Source organism: Symphalangus syndactylus, chromosome 12 (genome assembly GCF_028878055.3).
Source record: "Symphalangus syndactylus isolate Jambi chromosome 12, NHGRI_mSymSyn1-v2.1_pri, whole genome shotgun sequence".
Taxonomy (NCBI): domain Eukaryota; kingdom Metazoa; phylum Chordata; class Mammalia; order Primates; family Hylobatidae; genus Symphalangus; species Symphalangus syndactylus.
In genome coordinates this window covers 95,931,221-95,957,608 of record NC_072441.2, presented here as the reverse complement: position 1 = coordinate 95,957,608, position 26,388 = coordinate 95,931,221, and the positions used below count along the sequence as shown (strand labels likewise).

Genomic DNA, 26,388 nt, shown 5'->3' with positions numbered 1-26,388 from the left:
GCTGTTTCCTGAATGCAAAGCCAAGATTAGCATTGTAGTATGGAAGAGCTGAATAACAGTGTAAAGGTCTACTAAGGGTAAAGGCCAACAAATTAGTTCTTTGCAAACATTTTCAAGTTTCCATACTTTCAAAAAGTATTTTCAAGTACTTAGAAAACCACTTTTAAAGGCAGTCATTCCAAAAAGTCCTATTTTAAGAGTATATATTATCATGTCTAAAATATTATTTAAGATAAAGAACTCCCTGTATGTATACACATACATTTGAAAAACTATAATTCAGGCTTTCTAATATACTCAGTGAACCCTTCAATTCCCCTAGACCCAATACACAAATTCCATTTCCATTAGGGAGTTGGAGTAGGAGGGGGAAAAGAAAGTATATGGTTTTGTTATATTTTAATTAACTCGTTTGTAGATATAGCTGAAGTAACTGAACCAAAAGAAAACACTAAAATATAGAACTATATACAAGTACTTAAACTGTCCAACTGAGATAAACGACCAAATTATAAATGTATCCATGCAAAACAATGTTAACATTTGTTTTATTACGCTAAAATTTTTTCTCCGCAAATAAATTCTAAAAGAAATACTGCACACTTTTTTTGGTAAATAGTTTAAAAAAGCAGACTCTAGCTATGTTCAATTTTAAAATGATTAATCACCACTCTAGGTACTTATCCTACAACAAATGCACAGAAGCCTGCAGAATGATGTTCATTAAAATGCTGTAAGGGCGAACGTCCACTTAAAGAAGAAAGGTTGAGTACCCTATAGTACTTCATAATGTTACCTACTATGTAATAATTTAAAAGACAGAATCAATCTATTTTTACTGCCATGGAAAGATCTCCAAAATCTGGAGAAGTGAAAACAATGTTTACAATATGACACCATGTATTCAGGTGTCTCTCTCTCTCTCTCTCACACACACACACACACAACACACACCCTAGCATTTGTACATGTACATATGTACTTGTAATAATGCAAACAAAAAGGTCTGGAAGAATATTCAGAAAACAGAAAATATTATTTCTAAGGGTGGCGGAGTGAAATTGAATGGGAGGGATCAAAGGGATTTTTGCTTCATTTTTGGGTTTCTACAAACAAAATGTATTCGTATTTTACTTGAGACACTAAAAATCAAGAATTAAAAAATTGCATGCTAACTTTTCTTAAATAATTTACAAACCAGAACTGTTGGCTGTAATGAGATTTCATTTTCTTCTCTTTACTTGAAATCAAAAACAAATGACAGCAACACTTTTAACCTAGCAAGTGGCAAAACTGGAAAGAAAAAGATTTTATTTGATGTTGTTTGCCGTATCTACAAATAGAGTAATGAAGAGTATACAGGAAGAAACAAAAAAGACCTTTACTAAGTGCGTCCATTTTTAAGAAACCAAACTTTTTAGTTGACTCGGGCGTGACCTAGAATCCTCAAAAAAAAAATGTTATGCAAAACGAAAAAAGTGGAATACTGTTCCCTCAAGTATTGAAGGTTGTTTTTAGAAAGCTTAACTAAGAAACTGTAAATGCCAAGTGTGTTTTCCAGGGGTGGGAAGAGGAACGTGAAACCCTACACCACCTTTAAGCGGTCAAAACGAGCTGAAGAGCAGAGTGGAACTGGGAGAGCGCGCGGGGGTGGGGAGAGCTCAGCTATCACTTTTAGGTTTTGGCTCAGCGCCGCAAAAACAGTTTATACGGATTCTGTCTGGAGCGTGAAGTCCCTGAGGGTGGTCAACGCGTCGCAGCCGACACCTAAACCCTCTGGAGATGGAAGGGGAGGGTGGGCAACAACTTAGGTTCTTCGGCTGAGCGGGGAGAGCGCTCCGGAAAAGAGCAAAAGAGCGAACTTTTGCTCTAAACGCGGCAGCTCCTGGAGGTTCCGCAAGTCCCCCGAGTCCCAACCCATTAGCGACCCCAACACCTTTACAAGCCAGTACCTTCTACCCACGGCCCGGCCCTCCGAGGAAAACCCAGCAAGGGCGGCGGCTGGCAGCATGCACAGGGGGCTTGACTCGGGGAGGCACTGGCACGGGATTCGGCGACCAAGGCCCCACCCAACACCGCAGAGTCTCCGGGCGCCCCCGCCGAGACGCCGTCCCACCTCCAACAGACCCGGCAGCGTGCCCCCTCCCCCACTCTAGGCGGCGACCTCAGCGCCTCCGCTCCGGGGCCCCCGCTCACCCAGGTAGCGACTCCGCAGCCGGGACGGGTCCTCCAGCCCGAGGGACCTTTTCCTCACGTCCCACAACAGGTGTGGGCAGGAGCCACCCCGAGACATGGCTCTGCCTGAGCCGGGTGGGAGGGGAGACCACCGCGTGGGGGAGGGGAGGAGGGGGAGGGGACACCCGTTTCAACACCCGAGCCGCACCGGCACCATCCGCGCGCCGGGCCTCCAGGGCGCAGCGTTAGATGGAGGTGGCAGCAGCGGCGCCTGGGCCCCCGAAGCCCGGCCGCACCTGGGCCGGAGCTCGCCTCATACTCTCCTTCTTAGACTAACCAGAACATCCAAAGATCAGCAACAGTCTCCTCCCTCGGCCCCCCTCCAACAGGGGAAGGCGGAGGCGGAGGCGATGGCGACTCCTCCCTCTCCTCGTCCTGGATACCCTCCCCGTCAACCCTTTCTCGCGAGATGACGACCACCCTGGGGACTGAAGCTGGTGTGTGCCGCGGCTGCCCTCACCCTGAAGAATGCATTCGGGCCACCGTAACCAGATCCTTAAGTCGCTAGGGATAAAAGACGAGTAGAGACAGAAGCTACTTAATTCTGTAGTGTCTCGCTCACGAGTCTCCAGTCAAAAGAAGCAAGAGAATTGTGCGGCATCATCTTTAGGCACTGAAGGCCCGAAAAGCCCATTTTAACTACGGGCCTGCTTAATCAAAGTGAACGGGCAGTAGAGCCAGCGCAGCTTCACTTTCCCTTCTCCAACATGGCCTCGAGGGCATGGGGAGAAGGAGGAGGTTTCCGCTCGACCCCGCCCGCGCCTCGGGGCGGGCCAATCATGGCGGGCAGCTCTGCCTGCGCAAGCGCGCTGCCAGCAGGGCGCTGGGCGGACTCGGTGAGGTGATTATTTTGGCACCTGTTGCCATGGCTCCTCCTCCCTCTCCCCTGCCGGGGGCCGGAGGCGGACCAGGGGCTGGCTGTCTGCAGCCTCCGCCCCCTCAACCTTCCCGGGGCGCGGGCCGCAGCTTTTTGGTTCACAGCGGGGCAGGGAAAGCCGCGGGAAGGGCACTCCAGGCGAGAGGCGGACGCGAGTCGTCGTGGCAGGAGAAGTGACTAGCTCCCCTTCGTTGTCAGCCAGGGACGAGAACACAGCCACGCTCCCACCCGGCTGCCAACGATCCCTCGGCGGCGATGTCGGCCGCCGGTGCCCGAGGCCTGCGGGCCACCTACCACCGGCTCCTCGATAAAGTGGAGCTGATGCTGCCCGAGAAATTGAGGCCGTTGTACAACCATCCAGCAGGTAATGGACCCCGAATGGCTCCTTAACGAGACCTTCCTTCTCGCTTCCTCTAAAACGGACCTTTTAGAGGCCCTCTGACAACTGCCACTAGAGGCATCCACAGCCCCAACCCCTTCCCTTCAAGTGAAGCCGTGTACTCTCCTAGCCTGTGCATTTCACCCTCTCTCCTGCAACATCTCTTCCTAAGCCAACGTATCTCAAGTCAGCTTCCTTGCCCACCTATGTGACATCCGCTCCCTTACGCACGACTCCAACCCAAAGCTGATCTCCAAATTTGAGCCTTCTCAACTTCTGCGGCCACCAGTGTCTGGGGCCACCATGGAACACTCATTCTCTTTCTCTTTTCAAATTGTGGCATATTAACCCACGCTAGGCAGAGCTGGATGGGTGGTTTGTCGCACTGTAGGGTTTGGAGTAAAGGTCACTTTCTTCAGCTTCTGCTGGCAGAGGCTTGCAGACTGAGCCCTCCCCCAAACTGCATGTTTACTTCATCCAGGCTTGAGTCAGTGTCATTTCTCATCCCATAGATCCAGTGTGTTTCTTTAAGTCTATCCTTATTTATGAAATTGTTGAACAAGCTCTACCCAGAGCTTTTTGTGTGGACAGACCTGGATATCATTCTCTTCTACCACTTATTATTGTTGTGACCTTGAGCAAAAGCCTAGATCTCTGTGTAATATGCGGTCTGCGAGAATGACAGATAACATATGTGCTTGACTCTTTGTAAATCCTCAGTAAACGTTACATCTCTCTTGGCCTACTGGAAAACTGTGTTCTTGTGGTTGAAAAAAACAAAAACTCTGTAAGAAACTGAAAGATTCCAATCCCTTTATTAAAGATCTAGAATTCTGTTACCTCTTCTATAAAGTGAGTTGTAATAATACTTATTAGGCTAGAGGCTAAACATCAGATATATTCTGAGGTCTATTTCAAGCCTAAGACTTGGCAAACTAGAAAATGTGTTGTAAATTGAAAGACTGACGTGCTACCCGAAAAGTGGCTTTTTTTCTCCTATGCAGTTAAAATCTGTATTCTGCAGTTGGTATCATTAGGAAAGTTGTCCAGTTCCCCCATTATCTGATTATGAACCAGCTCTCTGGAGTCTGAACTGGTTACTAAATCTGATTTCCAGTTTATAATGGAATGAATTGAACATCTGGATTATACTTTAACCCTTAATATTATTTACTGCAATATTGAACCCATTATAAAACTGATCATTAAGGACAGTTTGTTACTGATTTAAGAAGTTTTTGTTTATTTGCCTTTTAGTTATTTTAACATTCAATTTTTTTGGAATTATGCTGTGTTTTGTGGCAAAGATTTTCGGGAAGGAGGGTTGAGCTATGCTTTTTGTAATAATCTGGGCTTTACAGAGTCAACTGAATGTGAAGTCAACCCTGACCCTCATAAGCTTTGTGTTTTAGCTGTAGGATAAGGGCATGGCAGAGTAAGAGTAATTTTAAACTACTTAATACAAAATTGGAGGGTAGTCTTACCTTGATCCTTTCCTAGGCTCTAGTTTTTAGCCACTCGTAATTACTGCTTAAAATACTACTCAGCTTTAAGGCCGGGCGCGGTGGCTCAAGCCTGTAATCCCAGCACTTTGGGAGGCCGAGGCGGGCGGATCACGAGGTCAGGAGATCGAGACCATCCTGGCTAACACGGTGAAACCCCGTCTCTACTAAAAATACAAAAAAATTAGCCGGGCGTGTTGGCGGGCGCCTGTAGTCTCAGCTACTCGGGAGGCTGAGGCAGGAGAATGGCGTGAACCCGGGAGGCGGAGCTTGCAGTGAGCCGAGATCGCGCCACTGCACTCTAGCCTGGGCGACAGAGCAAGACTCCGTCTCAGAAAAAAAAAAAAAAAAAAAAAATACTACTCAGCTTTCAGAATGAAGAGGGATTACCTTTCACATGCAGGATGTGCATTTCATCTGAAAATCTTTGGATTCGTTGTTATTTTAACCCCCCTTTTCAGTGTAGTAAAAGGAGCTACGCTTTGAAGGGAAATAGACCTATGTTTCAGTCTTGACTGTGTGACCTTGACCCTAAATTCCTGGCTTAGTTATCTCATCTATAAAATGGGAGTAATTGTAATCATTTCAGGATTGTTGTGAAAATCAGATGATCTAATGTCTCCAAAACATGTAGCACAGGGTTTGCACTTAGACTCTCGATAACTGTCATTTCTAAGATTTGAACAACATACAGAGTAAGGATATCTATTACAGCAGAATTATTTATGATGGACAAGTTGGAGGCACACCAGTGTAGAAATGGAGGAGCTTGAAAAATATGTTGACTGATGAGTATTGAATAAACTCTAAGGAAACACTGATTATGGTCTTAAGAGTTATCCAGAGTGAATATTCAAGGATTTTGCATACTATTTTGCCTAACAGTATTTGTTATTGAATTATCATTGAAACATTTGTCTAGATTCACCTACAAGGAGTTTATTAAATGATATGAAATGCTACAGTATTAACAGTTGGAAATCATACATTGCTGATTCTAGATTTTTGAGATTTAATTTTATCACTGACACTGTATGTCTCGACAGGTAACAAGAATGTGTTTTTAGCCAGGCGCGGTGGCTCACACCTGTAATCCCAGCACTTTGGGAGGCTGAGGTGGGTGGATCACCTGAGATCAGGAGTTCGAGACCAGCCTGACCAACATGGTGAAACCCTATCTCTACTAAAATACAAAAATTAGCCGGGCATAGTGGCGGGTGCCTGTAATCTCAGCTACTTGGGAGGCTGAGGCGGGAGAATCACTTGAAACCAGGAGGTGGAGGTTGCAGTTAGCCAAGATCGCGCCATTGCGCTCCAGCCTGGCAATAGAGTGAGACTCCATCTCAAAAAAAAAAAAAAAAAAAAGAATGTGTTTTTATGTATAGATATATATTTTAGTTACAGTATTGCATCTCTGACCTGTGACCCAGAATTTTGAGGCTCTCATTATCCATTTGCCTATGTGTTGTTGCTGGCATGTCATGATCTGCCTCTGTAGAGAAGGAATAGAGTTCTAGCCAAATATGTGTCCTGGTCAAGTTCCTCAACTCACAAAAAGGATGTCAGTCCCTGCATTATCCCCCACCTGACTATAAAAATATGTGACTCCACCCTAGCCAGTTGCATAGCTGTACTCCAGTGTTTGTCAAAGAAATAACCTTGAAGTTATTTTGCCCGGTGTGATTTTTTCTTTTCTTTTCTTTTCTTTTTTTTTTTTTTGAGACAGAGTCTTGCTCTGTTCCCTAGGTTGGAGTGCAGTGGCGTGATCTGGGCTCACTGCAACCTTGGCCTCCTGGGTTCAAGCGATTCTCCTGCCTCAGCCTCCTGAGTAGCTGGGATTACAGGCGCGTGCCACCATGCCCAGCTAATTTTTGTGTTTTTAGTAGAGACGGGGTTTCCCCATGTTGGCCAGGTTGGTCTCAAACTCCTGACCTCAGGTGATCCACCTGCCTTGGCCTCCCAAAGTGCTGGGATTACAGGTGTGAGCAACCACACCCGGCCCCAATGTTTTCTTAAAAGCTTAGTTAAGGAAAACAAAAAATTATCAGTGGAGGAGTGTTATTTATTTGTATTTGTGAGTTCCAAAATGGGGTGAGTCATCCCAAGGGGTACACACAATGAAACACTGGAATGCAGGAAGAAAATTATAGAACTTCTAGTAACGTTTACTGTTATTTTATCCACTTAAATTTTTCATTGCGTATACATTCTGTAATATAAAAATATATTAGTGCAGTAATTCTATATAATTTATAAATATATAAATGATTTATAAAGAGGATATATGCTCAAATTGTTTTTTACTGATAGGGCATATGTTCAAAAGGAGCTGGAAGGCCACAGCTCTAAAGAGTCTAAAAACTATCCTTTGGTGAAGTTAACCCCAAAAACAGCTATCTGAACCATATCATTTTAACGCATTGCAGCTCTCTTTTTACTGAATTACATTTTGGCTTACGTGGAAGAGCTTTTGAAAAAATAGTTCTGTGAAACTCGTTGGAGTGCTTAGTGTGCTGGTGCTGAGAATATCATTCTCAACTGAAGACTCATGGGAAAAGTTACTTTAAAGTCTAAATAAGAATAATTTTGCATTTTTCCTAGATAATTAGCTTGTTTAATTTTAAAGACCTAGAGGGTATTTCTTTTTAAATAAAAATAAACTAAATGAACCAATGTTATCAGTGTTTATATGGAAATATCTGTATCATAAAAATTTTATATTCAATGCTAAGAGAATTGATGTTACAATAGATAAATACAGCTTAGTGCAAATATATATTGTTCTATTATATGTAAATAAAATCAAATGTGGATCAAATAATCAGTGTACATACCTACATAGTTTGAATTGCACAGTTCTTTAGCATCTCTAATAGAACTTATTTTGTTGCCACAGATTGTCAGTGAAGAATCTTAATGCTAGTCTAAGATATTAATATATGTCCATTTATATTCTTGTGTATAATATATTGTTTAAATATTTACACTAAATATACATACTTTTTTTAAAGTAATAACTTATTTAAATAAAAGTTAAGAGATAACTAAAATAGATGTAAAATTAGAATTTCAAATAAAGTTGTAAAACATTGGTGAAAAATGGAATATCTTCAGACAATCAGCTACCAAGAAAATTGAATTATTCAATATTTATTGAGGGCCTATTGTATATTAGACACTGTTCTGGCACTCAGGGTAAATCAGTGGATAAAATAACAAAACCCACCCACACAGAGTTTGTATTCTCAGAAGAGTTCATTAAAAGGAATATCAGCTGGGCGCAGTGGCTCACACCTGTAATCCCAGCACTTTGGGAGGCCGAGGCATGTGCATCACCTGAAGTCAGGAGTTCGAGACCAGCCTGGCCAACATGGTGATACCCTGTCTCTACTAAAAATACGAAATTTAGCTGGGCATGGTGGTGCACACCTGTAATCCCAGCTACTCTGGAGGGTGAGGCAGGAGAATTGCTTGAACCCGGAAGACGGAGGTTGCAGTGAGCCAAGATCGTGCCACTGCACTCAATCCAGCCTGGGCGACAGAGCAGAATATCATCCTTGATGCAGTTGTTCAACACTTAACATATTTTTTGTGTGCTATCCTGCTTTTAAACTAATTTTAAGAAATTAAAACTGTTTATGCAGATGTGCTAAAGGAGAAGAAAGCCCTAAGAAAAGCTATAAATAGTTTATCATTTCCAGGTCATGTAAAAATATTAATTTTGCTTATAACAGAGAATGAAATATGTTTAAAGTGCAGTATGGTATAGTAGAAAGAGGACTAGGATCAAAGAAACTGTGTTCTAGTCCTTGCTCTATCCAGAACTCTCCTGAGTGTAAGACAAATTACTTAACTTGTAAGTGCCTCATCTTTTTCACATATAAAAATGAGGGAGCTTGGACTTTCCTTAAAGTCTTTTCCAGCTAATAATCTATAATTTGGTATTCTCTTAGGATTTTTCTTACATTCAGAACCTTCAGGAAACTCAGATTTCATTGGGGAAAGTCATATAATTATTGTTAGATTAGGATTTAGGGATCTAGTTTTTTATCCTTGCTGGATTATTTATTTTAAACAAGTAATTTGTTTACTGGGCCTCATTTGCCTGATTTATGAGTGCCTACAGTAGATGATTTCAACAGTCTTTCTAAATCTAAAAGTAACTGATTCTTTGTACCTGAAGAAATAAGTAAATTTAAAATGTATCATCCCTACGATGCATCTTAGCTATTTTAGTCTCTTTACCTGTTCTTTACTCTGGAATTTCAAACCAAAGCGTATTTTCAGTCAACATTTTTAAAAACATTATCTACCCATGATGTTTTGGGTACTATTTTAGTGATAGCTATTTCCAAGGCATTGTGGAAAATATTAAAATTATATGGTTCTAAAATGGTAGCTTAGTCATGTTCTTAGTGTTAAATCAGAACTAGCTTTGGCACAAATAAAAATGAATGATTTTTTTGGCCGTCAGTATCCATGTCAAAGATTAACCTTTACATATTCTAAGGATTTGTATCTAGTTTGTCACATGATAGCAAACAGGTGAATTTGTGTAATGTAAGGAATTAAGAGGGGTGTTAAAAAGTAACAAACCATAAAGGAGTGGCATGAAAGGGATGAGAAGAGGTAGGGAAATGTAGTGATTTTATGACCTCTTAGCATTCAATAAGAAACTTTATTTTTCACAGAGGGATACAGTGAATACCTCAATTCAGTATTTGTAAGTGTGTATATGTGCTTGAGAGTAAAAATTACCTATTCTGTTCCAAAAAGTAAGTCTTTACTTAGGGAGGGAATCATATATGCAATAGGTGGCCTACTTTCTGGGTAGGATTCATGTAATATTTTATTAACAGTAATTTCTCTCAAGGAAATTAGGAAGTTTATGTCAGTTTCTTAATAGGTTCATTGAAGTTCAAGGCAACTAAATTTGTTAATTTGAAAATGTCTGTCTTATTATTTGTTTATGATATTCACTTGTAGAATTTCTCAAATTCTATGAAAAGTTTGAATTTAAAAACATGAGTTTCACTTTAAAAATAAGGCAATAAAACACAAAATACCTTATAGTCTGTGTTTTTCATTCTTGAAAATAGTTCACAGTTTAAAATGTATAGTTTTTTTTTTCTTTTTTTGAGATGGTTCGCTCTTATTGCCCAGGCTGGAGTGCAATGGTGCAATCTCAGCCCACTGCAACCTCTGCCTCCTGGGGTCTAGTGATTCTCCTGCCTCAACCTTCCCAAGCAGCTGGGATTACAGGCATGTGCCACCATGCCCAGCTAATTTTGTATTTTTAGTAGAGATGAGGTTTCTCCATGTTGGTCAGGCTGGTCTCAAACTCCCCACCTCAGGTGATCCGCCCACCTTGGCCTCCCAAACTGCTAGGATTACAGGCGTGAGCCACCACGCCCGGCCTAAATGTATAGACATTTTAAATACTTGTTTAATGTTTCTAAATTGTCAGCATTGGAGGCCTTCTTCAACATCCAGTAGTACTGTTCAAAGAAACAAGATGAAAACGTGTTAATTCTTTTTCTAAAAGAATATATGGTATGTCTGATGTGGACAATTTCCTTCATCTTGGGCTATAAATTAATGTCTTATGAGGAGATTTTTCTTAAGTATATTTTCAGCAGTTCAAATTTTCCACCTAATCAAGTTATTTCATTTATCATAATGTATGTTAGCCAGGTATCTGTTAGTTTATGCATCTGCTTATTCTAATATTAAGGTATTATAATCACTTCATGTGTCATAATTATCTATTTTTATGCTCTCCCATGAGAATAGCTGTGTCACTGTACAGAACATAAGCCTGTGTTTTCCAGGTCTAGAATGACACATGTGACATTGTATTGTCACTATTTGAGTGATACCTATTTCTAAATGCTGTGTTTTGTCAAAACTTTATGTTTAGAAATGTTGAAGTAAGTTGGAATGTTTTTTCGCTGCCATATCCACTGTTGATCAATTGCTGTTTTCTGGAAGACAGCCTCTGTATGTGATTTATATATGTTTAAATTTACTTGTCTAGCTTTATTTGACATATTATTTACTCTTACAGAAAAAAAGCTAAGAAATGTTAATTGAATGCTAATTAGCTAAAATGAAAGGGTTAAGTTTTCTTTAAAATTTTGTTAACCCATTGTGTGACCTTTTTTTTAACAGTTAAGAAAACACTATTTGTTTGCATTTGTAGATATTAAACTGATTTTTTTTGTCACTTGTCCACATCTTCTAGTATCTCAGAAAAATTAGCAATTTAGAAGGCCTTATGTATTGGCTACTGCTATTTTTCTGTTTAGTACATAGCAGTTGTTAAACTAAAATTAGAGCTTGTTTTCATAGTTTAAAATTATTCACTCACTAAAATACCTCTTAGTCCAGGTTCTAGCAACCATAATTTGATGTTTGAAGTTTTTTCAGTTCTTGTTTGGTTTGGTGGGGAAGGGCTGCTGTTAATATTGTAAAACTATTACCTAGCTCCGGGCAGTTTAGTAAATTAGTTACCAGGCAAACCTACTGAAAAGATTGACTATTCATTAACCCCAAAGGATCAACCATTTAAGCTTGTCAACCATTTAAGCTTGGAACCATAATCTAGAGGCTTTACTCAGAAAACAATTTTGGGGTGACAGAAACTTCAGCTTTCAGATAGAACAAGAGAAGTCTGCTGAAGAGTTCAAAGTAAAAATGAACACCCATTCAGCCACAGACTAAAACAATACACGGACTGACTCTTGATTGATGAAGCAAAACTCTATGCGAGGATAAAAACTAAACTTAGTAATTGATACTGCGTATGAGCCAGAGACACTGTGTTTGACAAAGAAAAGTGAACCAGGTATAATGATAGGAATCCCAGAATCTCACCCTAAATTTCCAGAGAGTTTGAAAAGACTGACTTATAGGATTAATGCATTATGGCATCAGACTCAGGGGAAGAGAGCCGTGGTCTAAGAGTAGAGTAACTAATGAGTGAAATCTAATATATCCTTGGCATAAAGGGAACCTGATGTCCCTAGAGATGAGTAAACAGCAAATTCCAGCCTTGAGGATGAAGCAGTGTCGAGGCAAATCTGGGTCAGACAGAAAGTTTGAATATCTTTGATTAGCATCTATCCTGAACATGGTGGATCCAATTCAGTTCTGTTGGCACATACCTGTTGTTTGTCAAGGAAGATTAAGAAAAGGACCTTATCTTCGGGTTAATGTGACAGATGCATAAATAATCATTTTAACAGAAAATGATAGAAGAATATATAGGCTGCTTTGGTAGTTAAGAGAAGGAGCATTTAGCCTAACCTGGAGTTTTTTTGTTTGTTTGTTTTTTAAGGCTTCCTTGAGGAGAGGCAACCTGAGATGAGTTTCTGATGGATAGGAGTTAGGTAAAGACTAAGCAGGATATTGAGAAGGGACAGCATAAACTGAAGAGCCATAAAATAGCATGAAACTAGTTGAATGCCTAGCTTATCAGTCGCCTTAGGCCAGGATTTCTTAACCCTCTACTTTCTGGGAGCAGCTGTCCTGTGCATTGGAGGATGTTTAACAGCCTCCCAGGCCTCTACCCACTAGATGGCAGCAGCAGCAGCATCTGCGGCAGTTGGGGCACCACAGTTGGGGCAACTAAAAATTCCCCTGGGGGGACACTCCTGGTTGAGAACCGCTGACCTGGGCTAAGATTTAGTTAAATTAGAATTATATATTCTGAAACTCAGTGGCTTCATGTTTTCTTTTATATTCCCCTTTTTCCCTTCGTAAAAATTTCTTCAATTCCAGCCTTAACCAAAGAAGACACTAAATTATTTTCTATCTTGTAGAGAGAAAAAGATGTGGCTAGAGTTCTATGTGTGTGGTGGCTGTGCCCAGAACAATACTGCTTAGAGAACTGGATAACAGAAACTGAATATAGATAGGTTTTTCACTCAGTTGTAAGAACATCAAAATTTAGAACTCCTTGATAGTTTAAATTCTCTCACCAGCTGTTTCAGCACTGTTTTTAGATTTATTCTACAACTTAAAATACGGAAAATTTGAACATACACAAGAAAATGTAAAAATGGTTAGATACCAGATGTATGTGAGAAAATAAAATTTAACATTATAATGGGCTGAGTAGGCCCACAAGGAACTACTCAGTTTCCACAAGGAAAGGTTTGTGGCATGATCTTCTTTCTAGTGTTTGAAGAATTATTCTAATGATACCCAGCTTCCCTGAAGAATGAGAAAATGAAACTTAGATTGCTGTAGGACTTTAGGATTAAATTAGAAAATCAGCAAACATATTTTAAAACTATTAAAAGCATAAGCCAGACTTATCAAGTATCAGGCTGATAAAAACAACTTATGATTTTAAAGTACTTTAAAAGTTATTTGTGGCCGGGCACGGTGGCTCACGCCTGTAATCCCAGCATTTTGGGAGGCTGAGGCGGGCAGGTCACAAGGTCAGGAGTTTGAGACCAGCCTGGCCAACATGGTGAAACCCTGTCTCTATTAAAGATACAAAAAAATTAGCCAGGTGTGGTGGCAGACGCCTGTAATCCCAGCTACTTGGGAGGCTAAGGCAAGAGAATCACTTGAACCCGGGAGGTGGAGGTTGCAGTGAGCTGAGATTGTGCCATTGCACTCCAGCCTGGGCAACAGAGTGAGACTGTCTCAAAAAAAAAAAAAAAAGTTATTTGTATGTGTGTATATATATATATATATGTACATGCATATGTATATCTTTATATTATATATACACATACATATTATATATTAGGGTAATAAATATTAGTATAAACTGCTTCCAACTCTACTGGCTAACTTTCCTTTTTATTTAATATTCTACATTCTATTAGGTAGGAGGGGTACAAGTATGAATAATATTGAGCCACTAGCTTCGAGGAATTCATAATCTTGATAGGTACATAGATTTACAAATAACTAGAGTAAAATATGTAAAATGTACTGTGTTAGATTTTTAAATGACATTGAATTAATGAATTTTGCTGTAAGAATACTGTGAATTCATTTGAGAGGGATAAAAATATCAAGGACTATGTTAAATTGTGGAAGATAGAATGTGTAGCATTGCCATCACTTAAGGCTAAAGGCAAGTAGTTTGCACTATCTGGTGATACTTTTCAAAACCTGCATACTAAGCAAAAGTTGCAGGGAAGCAACTGCCATTTTTAAATTTTTCAAATTTTGCTGCTTAATGTTAAGATTACCCAACTATTTGTTATAATAATTCAGCCAAAATGCACAAAAATGGGGTGTTATCACTGGGTTCATTTTCACTTGGGATGAGAGTATTACTTAAGTGTAAAACTAGTATGAAAGTACATTAGAATCAAGGTTCCCTAAAATATTTTTATATGGCAGTATATTTACTGAAAAAAATTTGCATATAGTTGAACCTGTGCAGTTCAAACCTGTGTTATTCAAGGGTCGACTGTATTGTGATACTGTGGTGCCTCTCTAAATGTTAACTGAAATACAAAGTATGCAAAAAGCATAGTAAAAGTGGTTAAAAATAGATTGATAAATCCTTTGGTTTTTAAAATTTGGTGACAGCTGTTAAAAGACATGTATAATATATTTGGTTTATTCCTGAATTTTTCTTTTCTTTTTTTTTTTCAGGTCCCAGAACAGTTTTTTTCTGGGCTCCAATTATGAAATGGGTAAGTCTTGAGTTTTTACAGAAGCTACTGAAAGACAAATTCCTTAATAGGAATTTACTAATTTGAAGTAATTTTTATGAAGGATATACTTTAGAATATTCTTGGTATGCCACTAGATGATTTCATGGCAAATATTCTCAGACATATTGTTTTCTATATAAAGCAACTATCTACTTTAGTTTTTCTGAACTCTTTAGATAAGAGGCCTTCTGGGAACATACTTGTTATCAAAAAACTTAAAATTGTGTGCCATATGGACATGAAATTTCATTCTAAAATTTTATTACTAAGTAAAACATTAAGCTAGTTAGAACCCCCAAGTTAACTTTTATTATTAATTTAGTATGAGAACTGAAGGTACTAACACCAAAATACAGGTGAGGAAAGTTAGTCTCAAAAAGTAGATGGATTTATTCGAATATAAATATTAGCATTTGGTAAATGAGAGAACCTAGGACTTCTGACTCCAAACCCAGTGCTTTTACTCTTCCCCAAAATTTTCTTTCTTAAAGTTCTTACTTAGCTGAAAAGAAACATTTGTGGTGGCTGTTTGTAGCAAATCATTGATTTTATGTTGAAAGGGCCAGTTTGGGTCTATAACTGTGCTTCTCAAAGTGTCATCTCTCTGGACCTGCAGTGGCATCATTTGAGAACTTGTTAGGCCCCATCACAGACCTACTAAATCTAAAACTCTAGATGTGGAGTCCAGTGAGGTCTGTTTTCATAACCTCTTCAGGTGATTCTCTGATGCCCTCTAAAGTTTGAAAACCACTGGTCTGTAGGTTTTTTTTTTTTAATGTGGTAAAATACATATAAAATTTACTATCTGAACCATTTTCAAAGTATACAGTGTTAAGTACATTTACATCATTGTTAACCAATCTCCAGAACCCTTTTTATCTTGTAAAAGTAAGACCCTGTACTCATAATTCCCCATTCTCCTTCTCCTAGTCCCTGGCAACCACCATTCTACCTTCTGTCTCTATGAATTTCACTACTCCAAGTACCTCATGTAATGGAATCAAAATGTATTTGTCTTTTTGTAGTTGGCGTATTTCCCCTAGCATAATGTCTACAAGGTACATTAATGTTGTCACATGTGTCAGTTTCCTTTCTTTTTAAGGCTGAATAGCATTCCATTGTATGTATTTACCACATTTTGTTTATTCTTCTATATGTTGATCGGACAATTGGTTTGCTTCCACATTTTTGCTGTTGTGAATAATGCTACCATGAACATTGATGTGCAAGTATCTGTTTAAGTCAATACTTTTAATTCTTCTTAGTATACACCCACATGTTGAATTGCTAGATCATATGATAATTCTGCTTAATATTTTTTGTTTTCCTCAGCAACTACATTATTTTGCATTTCTACCAGCAATTCATAAGGGTTCTAATTTCCCCACGTTCTCACCAACACTTGTTACTTTTGATGGGGGAGCATTTTTGTTTTTGTTTTTATGATAGGCACCTAATGGGTGTTAGATATCTTGTTTTTATTTGCACTTCCCTAATGATTAGTCATGGTGAACATATACTTATTGTACTTATTGGGCAGTTGTGTATATTCTTTGGAGAGATATTTATTCAAGTCCTTTGCCTGTTTTTTAATTTAATCAAGTTGTTTTTTGTTGTTGTTGAGTGATGGGCTGTTGTAATTCTCTTAAATGTACTTTTAAAATGGTTAGAACACAGAAACTCAGTTGTAAATTCAAGTGGTTGAGAATGTTAGAGTTGGAATTGGCTATGACTCAATCTTATGGCCTTGGGCAAGTTTAGTCTCTTTGTCATTTTGTCTCTTCAACTATAAAGTGACAAGATTAGAATATAAGTGATTCAGAAGCTGTATTTTACAGAGATCTAGGGAGCAGTTTTTTTTTTCTTTTTTCATATCTACATGTTGAGGAAAGATCCTAAAACCCCCTATACTAATGGAAGTTACATTACCATTTCCTTCTTCTCTCCCTACCTATACTTAAAATTACATAGTAATAATATATCTTTATAGTGGAATTGATTGCTGAAGTATTCAATCATTAAAAGAGTTTGAATGATTTCATCTATTCACAATAAATTTAGGGGACTCTTTGATCTCAAATTTACCACAGTTTAGGAGTTTATTGATTTTATCAATAGCTTTGGGGTTTATTTGATCTGGTTCATTACTGTTGTGAAATATTGACAGCATTATATACTCATAAATGCCTTCTTGACTATCTGTCTCTTTAAGAACATCTATTTTAAGTACATGTTGAAATCATAGTCTCCAGATGACAGCATAGCAATAGAAACTTCTGTGTTTTGTTCTCTGGTGGGGAGACTTCTTCTATTAGATACTTACCTTATGTACCTCTTACTGTGTTTTATTATCCCAGAGTATTTGATAATTAAGCTGTAGAATTCTATACATGACACATAACAGTTGCTTCTGCAAGCCACATATGTTCTATAACATTAAGACTCTCAGACCATATGCCTTCAAACATATAACTGTAGTAGAGTCCTTTGTAACGACTTTAGTTGAAACCACATAACTAATCATAAAGGTCAAAGTGGATAATCCTGAAAACAAAATACCTATGTACCTTAAATATTTTATTTTAACCTTAAGGATATAAATATATATTCATTGACAATCAGTCTTTTTTAAAGCTAAAGCTTTTATTTGTGTATGGATTTTTGAGCTCCACATTTTCTATCCTGGATAAATTACACTACAGTGCGTCCTATATAATTTCCAGCTTAGTTTTTTTTAAAAAACAATTTATTAAATCATATAAATTACATTAACAAGTAAAACTGGCATAAACAGATTGGGGACAAACATAGTGACTTGGTAAAAATACAGCTCATCTGGTGGGAGCAAAAAAGCATGAGTGCAATAGAGACAGTGTTAAAAACACAGAAGAGAAATGGCCATGTATATGCTGATGTTAAAGAAAAATGGTCTAACAGCCAAGGCTGGGCATGGTGGCTCATGCCTGTAATCCCAGCACTTTGGGAGGCTGAGGCGGGCGGATCCCCTGAGGTCAGGAGTTTGAGACCAGCCTGGCCAACATGGTGAAACCCCATCTCTATTAAAAATACAAAAATTAGCCAGACATAGGGGCATGTGCCTGTAATTCCACCTACTTGGATGCTGAGGCATGAGAATTGCTTGAAACTGGGAGGCGGACGTTGCAGTGAGCCTAGATCGCACCATTGCACTCTAACCTGGGTGACAGAGCGCGACTGTCTAAAATAAAAAAAGATCTAACCAAAAAACTAAAATGATAACAGTTTTTCTGATATTTATACTTTTAAAAAATAATTCATTAGAAGCCCAAACCTCAGCATCACACAATATACCCATGTTAACAAACCTGCACATATAACCCAAATCTAAAATTTTATTTAATTTAAAAATAATAACACTGGCAGAAAACATCAAAGGAAGAATCTATACAAATGACCTTAACAGCTTTCAGTTATCTTCCATGCTAGTGGTTAGTGGTTCCTGACATATATAAAGAGTATATAAATTCATATGTGAAATAGGTAGACAAAAAAAAACAAAATATATATGTACGTATAATGCATACATATATATCTTATCTATATATGTACTACTGACTTTCAGATATATGAGACTGCTTAGTGTACCTAACAAAATAAAATTAGTTCAAAAAGCAGTTTTTTAATTCATTGTGCTTTTTTTGTTGTAATCTACATTTTCTTAATGAATGGATACTAAAATTATAGCTGCTAACTTACGGAAATCTCAAAAATGTTTTGTGCTTGATTTAAAGTTAAAACTATTACTCCACACTCTTGATACTTTTTTTCTTTCTATGCCTTAATGTGTAGGGGTTGGTGTGTGCTGGATTGGCTGATATGGCCAGACCTGCAGAAAAACTTAGCACAGCTCAATCTGCTGTTTTGATGGCTACAGGTAAATTAAATAAATATCTTCTGTGTTTCTTGTAGAACATAAATGATTTTTGTTTTGTTTTATATCAGTTTATTTAGTGGCTTAGTGTTTGAAATATACCCACACACAAAGGAATTAACAGTATTATGTCTGGGAAGTTATTAAGTTATGGATGGAGCAGTCACAGAAAGAATAAGTATCTGAATGGGCTTTTGTTTTTCAGGTTTTTGCCATGAACATATTTTTATAAGTGGGAAGAAAATTACAGTTAATAGTCACTTTACTCTAAAGATTCCTCTTTCATGTAAGAATTGAGTCTTTTCTGTGACACTAAGCTACAGAAACATTATTGAAAATTCAGAGTATAGCATTTCTTTGTCCTTCATCCTACATTATTGTTGTAATTACTTTACTCAATATTAAGTATACACTGAAGTTATTGCAGCAGTATGTATGCTTTTTAAAGTAACATTTTGTTTCAACAGGGTTTATTTGGTCAAGATACTCACTTGTAATTATTCCAAAAAATTGGAGTCTGTTTGCTGTTAATTTCTTTGTGGGGGCAGCAGGAGCCTCTCAGCTCTTTCGTATTTGGAGGTAAGCCTACCAGAGATATTTTTAAAACTGTTTCAAAAGTTATGCAGATGGCACTAATTTTTTTTTTTTTTTTTTGAGACGGGGTCTCGCTCTGTCACCCAGGCTGGAGATGGCACTAATTTTTTTTAAAGATTCATATATAATGCTAAGACAAGAAGTACCTAAAGTAGAAATTTAACATTTCTAGAAAAGTCTAGGGGTTTACAAATAAGTTAACCAGTTAACCAGTTAACTGGCTAAAATCAGTTAAGCAGTATGTTACCTAGTTTTTAGATTTAACTGTGCATCATTTAGATGGTTAACCATCTCACATAATCTCTTTTATTAAGACAACATATACAGTTTATGATTTATTAATTTCTTATGTAAACCTTTTATCACTTTCTATTGTATATAATAAATTGGAACTTAAGTGTATTGTTATGTAGTATTGGAAATGATATTTAGAGTGAGGTCTTTGCTTTCATTGGAAAGTGTTCCATGAGCACTAGAAATTTTTAAACTATTTACTCAGTAGTTAATATTGTCAGTGATTTATGATAATGACATTATGATCAAATATTTGAAATCAGGATCTTTTGAGAAACCTAGGAGGTATGGTTGGCTTCATGGAATAAGTTCCTTCTTGTGCTTATACTACTCTCCATTCCATTATAAGCTGTGAGGAATAGTAAATGAAGCCCAAGATATGGTAGAAGGGAAGGAAAAACTATGGCTCTGTGGTTACTTCTTTGGATTGAGAATTGAGGAAATGGTCCTTAGCTTTAGTGAACTTAAGTGTTTACAGGCTGTTAACCCAATAGCCTGCCTGCATCACAGAAGTATATTTTACCTTAGTGGTTAGAAGTATATTTTACTTTAGTGATTATTTTAGTATATTTTACTTTACCTGTTGATACTATTCTTAGGAAAGGTGCTTTGTGAGTATAAATTTAAAAATTCTAGATGACCACATTTTGCTAAATTTTATACATATGTTCACAAGTTTGTCACACTCTTGTAGAATTCCAGAATGAGAATATTTATTAAAATAATACTTTTGCACAGGAAACTATATGTCAGCTAAGCTGTTAAAAGTTTCTGGCAGGCCAGGCACGGTGGCTCACTCCTGTAATCCCAGCACTTTGGGAGGCCGAGGCAGGCAGACCACGAGGTCAGGAGATTGAGACCATCCTGGCTAACACGGTGAAACACCATCTCTACTAAAAATACAAAAAATTAACCAGGAGTGGTGGCAGGCACTCGGGAGGCTGCAGCAGGAGAATGGCCTGAACCCCGGAGGCAGAGCTCGCAGTGAGCCAAGATCGCGCCACTACACTCCAGCCTGGGCGACAGAGCGAGACTCCATCTCAAAAAAAAAAAAAAAAAAGTTTTTGGCAGTTGTGATCTTATTATCTGAAACAAAATCCAGATGCAAATGAACTCTTTGAATCCTTTCCCTTCTGCCTGTTTCTACCTGTAAGCCCCCTGGGAAGATTCTGTTTATAACTGTATAGCTACTTGACCACCAAGAAAGAAGAAATGGAGTATGCTTTCCGTTCTTTCCTTACCATAAATTTATCTATTATTATTGATGATTATTTTTCTTTCTGTTTTCTTTATAGATATAACCAAGAACTAAAAGCTAAAGCACACAAATAAAAGAGTTCCTGATCATCTGAACAATCTAGATGTGGACAAACCATTGGGACCTAGTTTATTATTTGGTTATTGATAAAGCAAAGCTAACTGTGTGTTTGGAAGGCACTGTAACTGGTAGCTAGTGCTTGATTCAATAGAAAAATAAAGCAAACTTTTAATAACGGTCTCTCTACATGACTTAAGGAACTTATCTATGGGTGTTAGTAACATTTTTCTACCATTTATCCGTAATAAACCATACTTGCTCATGTATACCCCCTGCCTCCTTCTGTTCCAGTCAGCCAACATGTGTACATAAAAGAACACACAAATTCAAGAAGTTGGAAGATTAAATTATCTGCTTATTTAGTGTAGGATGGTCAGGTAGCTAGCTATAAGTGAAAGGAAATTTTGCTGAAGAGACTGAGAAATGGGTAGTGGAATGACTATCAAGATGACCTCAAACTATTTAAAAACGTTTTAACTTGCCATGCACAATCTTGATGATTTTTGTATAAAAGTTGTGTAAAATTCTTTTACAGCTACAGATTTTTAAATAGGATCATTGTAAAGATTAATGAGATAATGTTTTAACATAGTGCCTGGTCCATGATAAGTGTTAAATTTTTCAATTACCCTCAGAAACTGATAATGTAGCAGAAAACACTCCATATTCAGACAGACCTGAATTTGAATCCCAGCTCTGTGACTTATATGTCGTGACTTTTTTTTTTTTTTTTGAGACAGGGTCTCGCTGTGTGGCCCAGGCTGGAGTGCAGTGGCACAATCTCGGCTCATTGCAAACCCCACTTCCTGGGCTCAACCGATCCTTCTGCCTCAGCCTCCCGAGCAGCTGGGACTACGGGCACACACCACCACACCTGGCTAATTTTTGCATTTTTGTAGAGGTAGGGTTTTGTCATGTTGCCCAGGCTGGTCTCGAACTCCTGGGCTCAGGTGATCTGCCCGCCTCGTCCTCTCAAAGTGCTGGAATACAGGCATGAGCCACCATACCCAGCCTATGCTGTGACTTTAGACAAGTTAGGAAAGTACCTAGCAGAGTACCTGGGACATAAGTAGGTTTTCTGTAAATGTTTGTGACCTTTGGCTCCATTGTGAGGAGAGACTGAGCATACATTACTCCACACTACAAATTATTAACTATCTATTTGATTTGGCTTTCAATGTGGAGTGCTGAGCTTTTTTTCTAAAAGTGCTAATAAAGCCAGTCCTCATTAAAAATATAGTCAGATGAGTCAGCAAAGCAAGTTATTTCAAAATTTGAAGAAACGAGACAAAACAACTTTTTGAGTAATACTATAACCTATGAAAATTTGGCAGTTAGCAATTGAAAACCTTGTACTTCTTTATCATTTGTCCCTTAACCACAGCCTACCATCAAGGAGAAAAGATTAGAGAACTTGACATAGGCCAAAATGAAGAGGTTCTGAAGAGTCAAATTATTATTGCTTTCATTTCATAAACCACACTGTTAAATTCATTTGTGTGTTTGGCATGGGTGTGCACACATGTGTTTCCTAGGTTAAGCATTTAGGAAAAACATTATGAAATATGACATAGACACAAAAAAGTTTATTAAAAGTTTATATGTGAACTTGGTGTTTCACTTCCTTTTCATTAAAACCTCTTTTCTGTGCAGGGTCTCCTAAGCCCCTCTTGTCAGTCAAATTTGTTGTAGCATTTAGATACAATCATAGGCAGTCCTCCTTTCTTGTTTCTCAGAAGTTTCATTGACAAACAACCATCACATGCTTCTTTTCTGCCCCAAAACTCTTAATCTATCCTATTTTCTTAATCTTAAAAATTAAATGGTGGCCAGGTGCGGTGGCTCACACCTGTAATCCGAGCACTTTGGGAGGCCAAGGCAGGTGAATCACCTGAGGTCAGGAGTTCAAGACCAGCCTGGCCAACAGGGTAAAACCCTGTCTCTACTAATAATACAAAAATTAGCTGGGCGTGGTGGCACACTCCTGTAATCCCAGCTACTCCAGAGGCTGAGGCAGGAAAATCACTTCAACCCAGGAGACGGAGGTTGCAGTGAGCTGAGATCACGCCTTTGCACTCCAGCCTGGGCGACGAGCAAAACTCCATCTCAAAAAGTAACAATATGTATCCTATCAAAAACTCTCATTGCCACTTGGAACACATAGCCTAGTTATCAGTTTCACAACTATTCTCAAAGACTTAGTAAGGATATATTAGAAGTCCTTACTATCAATGCAGTTACTGAACTCCATAAAAATAATTTCCACAGTGGTGCAAATCACTTGATTAGTTGAGTTGAATTCTTTATCACAACTTTCTGACAGGTCTTTATTGATAGCTTCACTACGTAAGTTTTCTTTCTCAATGCCAAGTCTGACAGCCCTGGGTTTCAACTCAACTCTGCCACACATTAACTGTGAGACTTTGTTAACCTCTGTCTCTGACCTTTAATATTTTCAAGAGCAAAATGAGGATAATCATAGTACTGACTTCATAGGATTGTTCTAAAGATTGAGATAAGGTTTTAACACAGTGCCTGGTCCACAGTAAATATTGAAGATATAGAAAGTTCAGGAAATGGGCCGGGCGTGGTGGCGCTTGCCTGTAATCCCAGCACTTTGGGAGGCCGAGGCAGGTGGATCACCTGAGGTCAGGAGTTCGCGACAAGACTGACTAACATGGTGAAACCACGTCTCTACTAAATACAAAAAAATTATCTGGGTATGGTGGCGCATGCCTGTAATCCGAGCTGCTTGGGAGGCTGAGACAGGAGAATCACTTGAACCAGGGAGGCAGAGGTTGCAGTGAGCTGAGATCGCGCCATTGCACTCCAGCCTGGGCAACAAGAAGAAAGTTCAGCAAACGGTAATCTTATTAATTGAAGGTAGACCCAGAAAGTACTTTTCTTTAAGTACTTTAAAGGAAGTTTTAATTTTAACTACAAAAAGGATACACTGTGTTAACCTATTTGCACGGTTTCTAAACTAATAACTTTATAGCAGAAAAGAAGCTGCTTGCAGTAGAGAAGTAGGAGGTGGGGTGGAGAATGCTCAATGAGAAATAAATTCTTTAGTCTTTTTTTGTGGTATGGAATTTCTTTTAAGGAAACTTTGATCCAAGATACGTCAGTGCTGCTGTTTCCTCAGAGTAAATATTTTCTTTTTTAACTTATAAAATGATAGTGAAAGGTTGAATGTTAATGAGGATGGACCTCAAAGCTAAGGTTCCTTTCTGTAAAACAAAGGTCTCTACTGGAGCCTGTTTATATAATGAAGCAGAAATAGAAAACACTGGCATTTATTAAGAATAGCTCTCCCTAAGTGGATTATTTAATTAAATGAGGTATGATTCTAAGACTGGTTTCCACAACTCACACCAGAAAATTCACTCAACAAACATAATTAAATGACCCTCTTGTTTTCCTCCCTAAGACAACTGTGTTTTACAACATTTTGATGTACACAGTAAACTTAATTATAGAGCGGGGCTTTATATGAGAACATGTACAGCTTTTTAAATAAGACTTTTTAAATTCCCATTTTAAAAGCTGTGCCCCTAAATAATTGTGGTTGTGATGATACACATAAGAACATTTAGAAAATCAACACATGATTTAAGCTGTTAGAAAACACGCCGGCCTCTTAAAATACATTTTTCCAGTGTCACATCAGATAAAGAAAACTCAAATCCAGTGCCCATTGGATTTCAAGTTATCTTTGGGATAAATTTGATTAAAAGCGTGCACTTGACCAGTCAGGGCAGGTATATAATTCTTCAAACAAAAATTTACCTCACAAATATATCTGAAGGTAAGTACTGAATTTATTATAACTGGTAAATTGTCCTGGTACAAGCTGTAACCACTATTGACTAAAATTAGGTGTTTGCTTGCTCTGGAGATACTTCTGATGATCACCTACCAACTATTGCCTAATTTCAACCCTCCTCCACATGGCCAAGGGAAGAGTTGTGTAAAACACTCTGGGGTCATGTCAGTCTCCCCTGACCCTTGCCTCAAACGTGCGGATAAGAGAACCTGAAACAGCCAGTCCTTGTACAGTAGTAGGCCACTCAGGTTGGTGGGGGAGGGGACGGCAGTGCCACCCAATCAGAAACATGGTCAGTGCCCGTGGAACAATGAGCTACTGATGAGGGTGTGGCCTGGAAAACGGCTCTTAGACAAAACTGTCATTTTATGGGTCAGCTATAGACAGACATGGCACTTCAGCTGTCTTCAGAATAATGTCACCTGGCCTCCTCTTCTGTCTTCTGCATTCTTAAAAGACCTAGTCCCTAATTGAGGTATGGCTTTTCCTCAGCCCTGGATGAAGTGGAGGTATGTGGAAGTAAGAGTCTCAGCAGAAAGATTGGTTGCAGAGCTGAAGATGAGGGCGACAGTCAGGAAAGAAGACAGCTATTGGAGTGCAAAGGAGTGGGAAAGCCTGGGGCTAGAAGTCAGGGTTCAAGCTGGTGTATACCTCTGTGTCAGTCCCTTACATGAGCTTAGAAGCTTGAAGGCTTAAATATTGCCTCATCTTATTTAACCTGGATGCTCTGTCTTTCTAGCTTACTTTCTTTATTTGCCTCTTTTCTGCAGTTTCTCATGTGATACCCTCCTTTTTATCAGTCAACAACTACTAAGTGCCTACCTCTTGAAGGGGGTTCTGGGAAGGTGCTGTGGAGTAAACAAAGATATGTAGAAGATGGTTCCAAACGGGGAGCTTACAATTCAGATGAAGACAAACTAGAAGCAATTCAAAAGATAATCAAGGATATTTGTATGGGAAATAAGCCACTTAAGTGTAGACATTAAGAGCCATAATAGCTCAGAAGAAAAATTACCATGGCTAGAGTAGGCAAGCAAGCTTTCATGACAGATAACACTGTGCCTTTAAGTTCAGAGTATCTCCCTCTTTGGACTCTTGTGAAACCTGACTTTACATATAGGCGAAAAGTTGAATATAAAATCTATTAGGAAATTCTAGAGGAGAGATTTAGGGAAACTGATGAATATAATCAAACCCTAATTTTTCATTTTTGGGTACTACTGAGTTTTCTTTACTCACACTCTTCATTCAGGAATCCTTCTTGGTTTATCTTTCGGGCCTCATTCGCCTGCTTGCCTTTTTTTTTTTTTTTTTTTTTTTTTTGAGACGGAGTCTTGCTCTGTCACCCAGGCTGGAGTGCAGTGGCACCATCTCGGCTCACTGCCAGCTCCGCCTCCCGGGTTCACACCATTCTCCTGCCTCAGCCTCCTGAGTAGCTGGGACTACAGGCACCCGCCACCAGGCCCGGCTAATTTTTTGTATTTTTAGTAGAGATGGGGTTTCACCACGTTAGCCAGGATGGTCTCGATCTCCTGACCTTGTGATCCGCCCACCTCGGCCTCCCAAAGTGCTGGGACTACAGGCGTGAGCCACCGCGCCTGGCCGCCTGCTTGCCTTTTGACTCAGGTATCCTCATTTCTCATTCCAAGGTGCTTCCATGCTTTGTCAGTACCCACGCTGTTCATGCTCTATTATTGATGTGATAGAATTGGCTGAACAGTTGATAAGGGTACCATCAACATGCATTGAAAGTGCTCTTAAATT

General features: G+C 38.7%; 3 protein-coding genes across 31 annotated transcripts in view; 2 read left to right on the top strand and 1 right to left on the bottom strand.

Moving 5' to 3' along the window:
• DCAF6 (DDB1 and CUL4 associated factor 6) overlaps positions 1-2,614 on the bottom strand; it is a 139,462-nt gene extending 136,848 nt beyond the window's left edge. For 9 of the 20 annotated variants that reach the window (XM_063625080.1, XM_063625081.1, XM_063625084.1 and 6 more), the window contains exon 1: positions 2,197-2,363. In XM_063625080.1, the coding sequence (XP_063481150.1) occupies positions 2,197-2,293 (97 nt within the window). In that variant the 5' untranslated portion in view covers positions 2,294-2,363. Of the gene's footprint in view, positions 1-1,952; positions 2,125-2,196 lie in introns of those variants that run through there. The other 11 variants (XM_063625099.1, XM_063625087.1, XM_063625097.1 and 8 more) reach the window with 11 other exon arrangements.
• Positions 2,077-21,066, top strand: MPC2 (mitochondrial pyruvate carrier 2). 4 transcript variants are annotated; one of them, XM_063625127.1, is made up of 6 exons: positions 2,077-2,200; positions 3,311-3,476; positions 14,621-14,661; positions 18,511-18,595; positions 19,060-19,171; positions 20,776-21,066. In XM_063625127.1, the coding sequence occupies exons 2-6, from the start codon at positions 3,368-3,370 to the stop codon at positions 20,810-20,812; spliced, it is 384 nt and encodes a 127-aa protein (XP_063481197.1). In that variant the 5' UTR covers positions 2,077-2,200; positions 3,311-3,367; the 3' UTR covers positions 20,813-21,066. The 4 variants fall into 4 exon arrangements, with proteins under 4 accessions (XP_063481197.1, XP_063481196.1, XP_063481199.1 ...); XM_063625126.1 differs by having other exon boundaries at positions 2,132-2,266; XM_063625129.1 differs by lacking the exon at positions 2,077-2,200 and adding an exon at positions 2,532-2,672.
• A 3,769-nt stretch (positions 21,067-24,835) lies between these two features.
• ADCY10 (adenylate cyclase 10) overlaps positions 24,836-26,388 on the top strand; it is a 104,455-nt gene continuing 102,902 nt past the window's right edge. For 3 of the 7 annotated variants that reach the window (XM_063625076.1, XM_063625077.1, XM_063625074.1), the window contains exon 1: positions 24,840-25,099. The gene's annotated coding sequence lies outside the window, so the exon portion shown is untranslated. Of the gene's footprint in view, positions 25,134-26,388 lie in introns of all 7 variants that reach the window. The other 4 variants (XM_063625073.1, XM_063625075.1, XM_063625079.1 and 1 more) reach the window with 3 other exon arrangements.